At 25.7% G+C, this 8,129-nt stretch overlaps 5 protein-coding genes across 5 annotated transcripts in view, besides 14 other annotated features; 4 read left to right on the top strand and 1 right to left on the bottom strand.

The window, feature by feature from the left end:
• EDI_221790 (exosome complex exonuclease RRP4, putative) overlaps positions 1-474 on the bottom strand; it is a gene marked incomplete at both ends in the record, with an annotated part of 594 nt that extends 120 nt beyond the window's left edge. The window contains one exon of the mRNA XM_001733392.1: positions 1-474. This exon is cut by the window's left edge and continues 120 nt beyond it. Within this exon, the coding sequence (XP_001733444.1) occupies positions 1-474 (474 nt within the window).
• Positions 474-567: a microsatellite.
• A 107-nt stretch (positions 568-674) lies between these two features.
• Positions 675-837: a sequence feature (AT_rich).
• Positions 838-1,033: 196 nt separating this feature from the next.
• Positions 1,034-1,098: a sequence feature (AT_rich).
• A 14-nt stretch (positions 1,099-1,112) lies between these two features.
• EDI_221780 (uncharacterized protein) lies at positions 1,113-2,012 on the top strand (the record flags this gene model as incomplete). Its single annotated transcript, XM_001738786.1, has 1 exon — positions 1,113-2,012. One exon carries the CDS (start codon positions 1,113-1,115, stop codon positions 2,010-2,012), a length of 900 nt encoding a protein of 299 aa, XP_001738838.1.
• Position 2,013: 1 nt separating this feature from the next.
• Positions 2,014-2,081: a sequence feature (AT_rich).
• A 172-nt stretch (positions 2,082-2,253) lies between these two features.
• Positions 2,254-2,299: a sequence feature (AT_rich).
• Positions 2,300-2,411: 112 nt separating this feature from the next.
• Positions 2,412-2,447: a sequence feature (AT_rich).
• A 94-nt stretch (positions 2,448-2,541) lies between these two features.
• EDI_221770 (uncharacterized protein) lies at positions 2,542-3,117 on the top strand (the record flags this gene model as incomplete). Its single annotated transcript, XM_001738785.1, has 1 exon — positions 2,542-3,117. The coding sequence occupies one exon, from the start codon at positions 2,542-2,544 to the stop codon at positions 3,115-3,117; it is 576 nt and encodes a 191-aa protein (XP_001738837.1).
• A 278-nt stretch (positions 3,118-3,395) lies between these two features.
• Positions 3,396-3,452: a sequence feature (AT_rich).
• Positions 3,453-3,617: 165 nt separating this feature from the next.
• EDI_221760 (endoplasmin precursor, putative) lies at positions 3,618-5,765 on the top strand (the record flags this gene model as incomplete). Its single annotated transcript, XM_001738784.1, has 1 exon — positions 3,618-5,765. One exon carries the CDS (start codon positions 3,618-3,620, stop codon positions 5,763-5,765), a length of 2,148 nt encoding a protein of 715 aa, XP_001738836.1.
• Positions 4,294-4,400: a microsatellite.
• Positions 5,500-5,531: a sequence feature (AT_rich).
• Positions 5,673-5,719: a microsatellite.
• A 34-nt stretch (positions 5,766-5,799) lies between the features above and the next one.
• Positions 5,800-5,826: a sequence feature (AT_rich).
• Positions 5,827-5,858: 32 nt separating this feature from the next.
• On the top strand, positions 5,859-7,354 carry EDI_221750 (uncharacterized protein; the record flags this gene model as incomplete). The annotated part of the gene is made up of 2 exons (XM_001738783.1): positions 5,859-7,244; positions 7,289-7,354. 2 exons carry the CDS (start codon positions 5,859-5,861, stop codon positions 7,352-7,354), a joined length of 1,452 nt encoding a protein of 483 aa, XP_001738835.1.
• Positions 7,342-7,422: a microsatellite.
• Positions 7,423-8,017: 595 nt separating this feature from the next.
• Positions 8,018-8,046: a sequence feature (AT_rich).
• A 47-nt stretch (positions 8,047-8,093) lies between these two features.
• Positions 8,094-8,129: a sequence feature (AT_rich).

The raw sequence follows: 8,129 nt of genomic DNA, 5'->3' as shown, positions 1-8,129 counted from the left end.
TTGTATTAATATCCCTTCATTTAATTTACCATATCTTTCATTTCTTGTATGTAATTGAATACAACTTTGTCCATTCATACTTTGAACTTCAGCACAAATTAATTCATTAACATCAAAAAATGTTTTAATATTTAAATTATCAATCTCTGTTCTTCTTCGTTGAATCCCATCTGGAAGATTAATTGATGAAATTTGTAATAATCCATTATTCTTTCCATTAATATCTACTTTCCAAAATCCAACTCCAACTGATACTATTCTTCCTACTACAACATCTCCTACATTCCCACAATATCGAGACCTTATTGGATTTACACAAACAAGTTTATTAATTCGTTCTACTGTACCATGAACACAAGATATAAATTCATTATCTTCAATTCGAATTCCATTTCCTGGAATACATCCTTCTTCATAAAAAATTTCATCTCCTGGAGTAACATGATTGTTATCATTTATGGGAACTATTTCCATTATTATGTTTTGTTCATTTTAGTTTTTTTTCATTTATTTTGTTTTTTAAAATTTTAAAATTCTTTGAGTCTTATTTTTATTCTTTTTGTTTTAAGGATTATAATCAGTTTTATGAATCATTTATTTTAACTATCACAACTTCCTTTAAGTCACTGAAACTTACTGGTAACCACCAAACAATTTTAAGAAATAAATACCTCATTTTATTTTTAATAAATTTTGATAATGAAAAATGATTATTTAACATTAAACTCTCTTTTACTAATATTATTTATTGTTTTTATGTAAATTATTGTATTAAATTAACTTTTTCAATAAAACAAAGAATTAAATTGATAATAATAATAAAAAGATATTTTATTTGGTAAGAAACAATTAATTTAATGAATTATTTCCATTTTAAAAGTGATGGTTTTAACTGATACAAAAATATTCTAACTAATTCACATTAAAAACTTACATAATTCAATTAGAACAAAAACAAATTATGTAATTTTAAAAATGATTTATTACAACTAAAAGAAGTATTAGAAATGGATAAATAACAGCTTTGAACAAGATATTTTTTGTTTATTAAAAAAAAAAAAATAAAAGAATAACTAAAAAAAAATATAACATTTTTATCATTTTACACAAAAATGTCATTAAAAAGAGAAAAACAAGTGAGGACATTAAATGATTTGGATACAATTAAAACATGTGATTTCCTTGCAAATGAATTGTATAAATATTTACAAAAAAATTGTTACTTATCTTTTTTTGATGATAATATGGATGTTAAAAGACAAATCGATGAAATAACTGAACGAAATGATGGATCTGTTGTAAGTGAATACAAAGAATTATTTACTAATCTTATCGAAGCGTATGGAGAAGGAACTCCAACCGCAGCAGTTTCACAAATGTGTCTTGATGCAGTGAAAGAATTTGAAATTCAATATATTATGCCTGATGATAATAGTAAAGAAAGAAGAAGAGAAGGAAGAGGTCTTCTTGATGGAGAAACAACATTAAAAAAAAAGAAAGTTGAAAATCTTATAGGGAAATTTGCAAAACGTATTATTATGGAAGATAAATACAAAACTCTTGATGACCTTAAAACTGAAAAAAGATTTTTGATTAATAGAAAAGATGAGATAGAAAAAGAGATTGCAAAATTAACAGAAGAACTTAAAGATTCAATTGAACTTATTTCACCTGAACCAATAGATAAAATTGAACGAAAAGACTTTAAAGATCCATTCTTTTTTAAAAAGAATAAAATAAAAAAGAGTAAAAAGATTGATAACAGTTCATCTTTTCAACCACCACCTATAAATTCAGCATTATTGGATACTACTGATGAATCAATTCCAGAAAGAAGTAATGACGAACTTCGAAATGTTGTACAAAAAATGATGAATATGAGTGGAAGCCAACTTTTAGAACTTAAAAACATTATTGATGTAAATGCAAACGAAACTGTTAAATTTGATCTTAATAGTCTTTCTGATGATACTTTTAAATTAATGAAAAATACTATTATGAAATCTCACTAACTTAAATAATTGTTATTTATTTTCCATTTAAATTTATTAAAGAAGTGTTAATTTTTTTTTTATTAAAATCTCTTGAGATATTGTAATTACAGTTGTAACAAATAAGGTATGAGTTTTCAAGGAATAAAATGAGAAATAGTACTTACATTGTAAAGGCTAGTCTCATAAAAGTTTTTGTACCTTAATTATTCTATTTTTTTTTGGTTTTTTATTTCTTTTGTATAACAAAACTTCTTTGTTGTTTATTATTTTATTGTTTATCTAATAATAAAAATTTATAAAAAAATCTTTAATGGAATTTTTGATTTGTTTTTGAGGTAATTTTCTTAACTCTTTTTCAATTCAGTCAGTTTCAATAGATGATTTTCTCTCTTTTAGAATAGAACCACCTTTCAATTGAATTATAAAATTGTAAAGAAATTTATAAAAATAAAACAAACAGTTTAAAAGAAAGTAGATACAACCCCTAACAATATAAAAAACGCAGTTATATTTAAATTAGAACAATAATCTTTTTAATTATCAGTCTATGTCAACTGTATATCGTGAGATGAGAAATTACCAAGTATACCAACAAGCTCTTTTTCTTGGAATCTTAAACCAATCTAGTTCTATGATTATTCAAAAACCAATTAAAAAAGCTATTGTTACTCAACAACTTGTAACAGTAAGTTCATTAAAATTCTCAGCAGATGATCAAATTGCAATTAGTGACTTAATTGAACGTAGATGTAAAGAAATGATGAAGTTAGATCTTTCTAATGGATTAAGAGAAAAGACAGCTATTAGAAGGTATGAAACAAATAAAGTTACAGAAGTTCTTCATCTTTTAAGTGATATTCTAAATGAGTTTGGGTTTACATTTAGAACAACTAAGACCACTGGAAAAAATAAATCTGCTATAGCAGAGACTGTTAATGTTATGTATTTTAAAGGACGTAAAGCTTATTCTAGACAACAAATAACTCAAATCGGAATGAAAATTAATCAATACTTATATGAAAAATGTGCTGAAGGTGATGGAAATACTATTATTGAAAGAAATGATCCAATAATACATGAATTATTAGTAGGAAATCAGTCTATCGTAGTTTTTTCTTCTTAATGTTTATACAGTCATTTTTATTACTAATTTATTTGGTTTATGATAACTACCATTCCTTTCCACTCATTTTCAACTAATTCTTTGTTGTTGTAGTAAAAGAAATAAATGACTATCATATACTTTGATACTTTGTTGTTTTAAAGTCTACAAAAAATAAAAAGAATGTCTATAAATATGTTTTGGAGGTTGTTTTGTTACATAAAAAAAACTCCTAAAAACAACAAAAATTTATTACTTTTTGTCAACTTATGATATTTTTTAATCTTTTTTTCTATCTCAAAAAAATTATTTTTTTTTTGACATATATAACATAATATTACTTTTTTTGTTAATTAGTGGAATATCAGAGCATATCTTCTTTCATTCTCTGTTTTTGTGAAATTAGAAAAAATAGTAAATTAAACTATTAAAATAGTTAAAAATAACACGTCATTGGTATGTGGATAAGAGAAGAGAAACTTATTTAAAGATGAAGAACTTACAAAATACACTAAGAGAAAATGTTAGTTTTTGTCACTCTCTTATTGTTATTATTAGGGGTGTCCGCACAAGAGAAGAGAACCTTTGATGTAGAAGTTTCAAGACTGATGCATCTTATTATTCATTCATTATATACCAATAAAGAAATTTTCCTTAGAGAGTTAATTTCAAATGCATCTGATGCTCTTGATAAATTAAGGTTTATTTGCATTACCGATAAGACTCTAAATATTGATCCAAGTTCTTTTAAAATTAGAATTGGTATTGATGCAGATAAAGGAGCCATTTATATCATCGATAATGGAATTGGAATGACAAAAGAAGAATTAGCTAAGAACCTTGGTACTATTGCAAAATCTGGTACAGCAGAATTTATAAAGAAATTAGAAGCAGCAGAAGATAATAAAAATTTGATTGGACAATTTGGTGTTGGATTTTATTCTTCATTCCTTGTAGCAGAAAATGTTACAGTTATTTCACGTAAAGCTGGATCAGAAGAAAGTTATGCATGGGAAAGTAATGGTGATGGTTTTGTTGTTAGAGAATTGAAAGAAGATGAGACTCCAATGGAAGAACAAGGTACTAAAATTATTTTAGGATTAAAAGACAAATACTTCTTGGATACTAATGTGTTAAAGGACCTTGTTAAAAAATATAGTGAATTTATCCAATTCCCAATTGAAATGGAAATTACTAAAAAAGAAGAAGAAGAAGTTGAAGATACAGAAGCTATGAGACAAGAAGCTGAAGAAAAAGCAAAGAAAAGAATTGAAGAAGGAGAAACAAGTAAAACAGAAGAAGAACTTATTGAAGAAGAATTAAAGAATGTTGAAGTTAAACACAAATTTATTACTAAAAATATTACATCATGGGAACCTATTAATGTTAATAAACCTATTTGGATGAGAAGTGATGTTACTGATGAAGAGTATAATCAATTTTATAAAGCATTAACTAAAGATACTAAAGATCCATTAGCAAAAATTCATTTTAATACAGAAGGGGATTCAGTCTTTAGAGCATTATTATATATCCCAGCCGAAGGACCTAATCCATTTGCTCCTAAAGATCCAGAAAAATTAAAACAAATGCTTCGATTATATGTTAGAAGAGTTTTTGTTTCAGGAGATTTTTACACTACATTACCAGATTATTTAACTTTCATTAGAGGTGTTATTGATTCAGATGATATTCCATTAAATGTTGGAAGAGAGTTAATTCAAGAAAATAGACATATTGACAGAATTAAGAGAAAGGTAGTTAGAAAAGTTCTTCAACTTATTCAAGACCTTAGTGAGAATAATTCAACTGTCTTTGAAGCATTTATGAAAGAGTATTCAGTTCAAATGAAGATTGGTGCTATTACTGATGTACCAAACAGAGGAAGAATTGCTAAATTGTTGAGATATTATTCTTCAGTTTCTGGAAATGAAACTATGTCATTCCAAGATTACATTGGAAGATTAAAAGAGAATCAAACAGAAATTTATTATGTTTGTGCTGATTCATTAGAAGAAGCTAAGAATTCTCCTGTTGCACAATCAGCTATTAGTGCAGGATATGAAGTCATTTATATGACAGATCCTGTTGATGAAGCAGCAAGTAGAAGTATTAATACCTTTGAAGGAAAGACACTTGTTGATCTTGGCAAAGATGGTTTTGGAGTAGAAACTGATGACAAAGAATATGATGAGTTAAAAGAATTCATTAAAGAAAATATAAAAGAAGTAAGTAAAGTTGAAGTCTCAAATAAACTTGGAAACGTTGCTGGAGTAGTTATTTCAGGTAAAGATGGATTAACTGCTAATATGGAAAAACTCATTAAAGCACATGCAACTGCTAACAAGAAAGACTTTAATTTAGAGAATCTTAAAAGGGTATTAGTTATTAATGGAGAACATGATATTATTATAAAAATTAATGTATTAATTAAAGAAGATAAGAAAGAACAAGCAATAGAATTTGTTAAAGGAATGTATAATACAGCATTGATTCAATCTGGATATACAGTCACTGACTCTAACGAATATGCCCAATGGGTTCAAAAAATGATTGAAAAGGAACTTTCTGGAATTGAAGAAGTAGAAAATAAAGAAGAAAAGAAAGAGGTAAAAGAAGAAAATACTGTTGGAGTTGATGATATTGTTAATCAAAAGAATGAACTCTAAATTGAATTACTTTCAAAAAAAAAACAAATTGTAGTTATTATTTTTTAAATATTAATAAATTCTTTTTCAAAAGAAACTAATTAATTGTAATTCATGAATCAATCAATTAATGGAATATTTCGATATAATTATTCTAAAACATATTGTTCTATTATGATTGAAAATCAGATAGTTAATATTATTATTCCAAAATTATATTGCAACGGTGCATTAGATGGAGATGAAGTTAGTATTAGTATTTTAAGTCCAAATTACTGGGAAGTGATTGATCTTATCACAGGAAATATCATTCAAAGTACAAAACCAAATGATAATTTTAAAATATTTCTACCTCAAATTCAAGTAACAAACATTATTCAATTAATTCAATCAATTCAACAAGTTAATGGTAGGACAATAGTTGCTGTAGGAAAAGTTGATTCAATAAATAATATCCAAGACATAGAATGTACAGGATATATAGAACATAGAATGTTTTTTTGTGATGATAAACGAATACCTGTATGTAAAATAAACAATTCAGATAATAATTTTCATCGAGTTAAAGGTAGGTTCAAAAGAAGAGATCAAATTTTTGAGATAGAGTCAATTATTCAATACAAACAAACAAAAGAAAAAAATAAAGAAAATGAAATGGATGATTCAGAAACGATTATAATTATGTGCGATGACATTACTCCTCAAAACACTCAATTATTTACTCTAGATTCAAATATGATATATTGCGTTGAACCACAAAATGATGGAATTCATTTTGATCTTAGAAATAGAAGAGTATTTACTATAGATAATAAAGAAACAAAAATGAGGGATGATGCTCTTCATATTTGTTTTGTTTCACAAAATGAAATAGAAATTGGTATTCATTGTATAGATTTTACTGATGAAATAAATGCTCAACAAATATCAGATATAATTAATAATAAACGAGAAGGTAGTTCTGGAAAAATATTTGATAAAAAAAAGAGTGAGTCATTATCTTTAAATAAAGGAAAAATTTGTTCTGCATGTTCTGTTCTTTTTAATGTTGATTTAACAAGAAAATGTATTCAAAAAGTAAGAATAGGCAAGACAATTATTCGAATCAATACAAATTTAACATTTGAACAATTTAATAATATTTGCAAAAACAAAGACTTTTCCTTTGATAGTTGTTTCTATCCTAAAGAACAAATCATTAAAGACTGTTTTAATCTACAAATGGTCACACAAAAAATACTCCTTCCATCATTAAAAGGATATACGAAACAAGGAGATAATAGTGGAGATGATATTATCCGTATTCTTGGTGAATTCGTTGGAAGAGTAGTTGGTGAAATTCTTTATAGGAATTATGGAGATTTAGCAATTGTACTTAAATTCAGAAATATCCATTTTGCCTCTTTCAGGTCTCCTCTTAGAAAGGTGCATGACATATGTGTTATTAAACAGTTAGAGTCAGTTTCTTGCCACTACAATGACGAAGAGATGGCACTGTATGTTTGTTATGGAAAGGAAAATCTAGAGAAAATCATAAAACAAAGTCATTAATTGAAAAAAGGTATTTACAAGAACAAAGACAGAGAAATGAATGGTTAGATAAAAGTTAAATGGATAAGAAGAAAGAAGAAGAAAATAAAAAATTTAATAAAAAGAAAAAAGAAGTTAAAATAAAAGTCATTTTTTAATAAATTTTAAGAGAAATTGTTCAATAGTTTTAGAGTCACATTGACGACGAAGACCATCTTTAGGACGAATGAAAGAAGAAGAAAAGTATTTGATAAGATCTTCAGGATGAAGAGAAGGATTTTGACGAAGAATTTCTTTAATAAAAGATAGTAAATAAATAAAAAGATTGTAATGAGAGTTTGGAATAGAAGCATTGTTTTTAATAAAGAATTTATCTATTTCGATATCAGATTTATCAGCGGATAAAATAACATGTTCATACAAAGAAGAAGGAATAATAGAATCATTGAGATTTAATAAAAAGATTAATAAGAATTCTAAAACACGATGATAATTTAAAGAAGGATTAAAAGAAGAATGAGTATCAAGAGAATGTAATATTTCATAATAAACAGGAACATAATCAATTGAAGGTTGTGATAAAGAAATAAAATTAGGGTCATGAATAAAAGGAAGTACATAATCACAAAGTCTCCAAATTTCTTTAGGAATAATTAAAGGAGTATAAGCTTGAGGTTGAGGTAAAATATAGCCATTAGGATGTAGATTTAAATCATCAATAGATTTAGCAAAAGAAGTTTGTGATAAAATTAATTTAAAAGTAATAAATAAACTTTTTCCACCTTGAATATCAAGAATCAAATTATAATCAAAAGATCCATTTTTAAATAAATTTAATGTATCAATAAAATTAAA

This window comes from Entamoeba dispar, genomic scaffold, assembly GCF_000209125.1.
Source record: "Entamoeba dispar SAW760 scf_1105229461691 genomic scaffold, whole genome shotgun sequence".
NCBI classification, from domain to species: domain Eukaryota; phylum Evosea; order Mastigamoebida; family Endamoebidae; genus Entamoeba; species Entamoeba dispar.
This window is presented reverse-complemented; position numbering and strand designations above follow the sequence as displayed.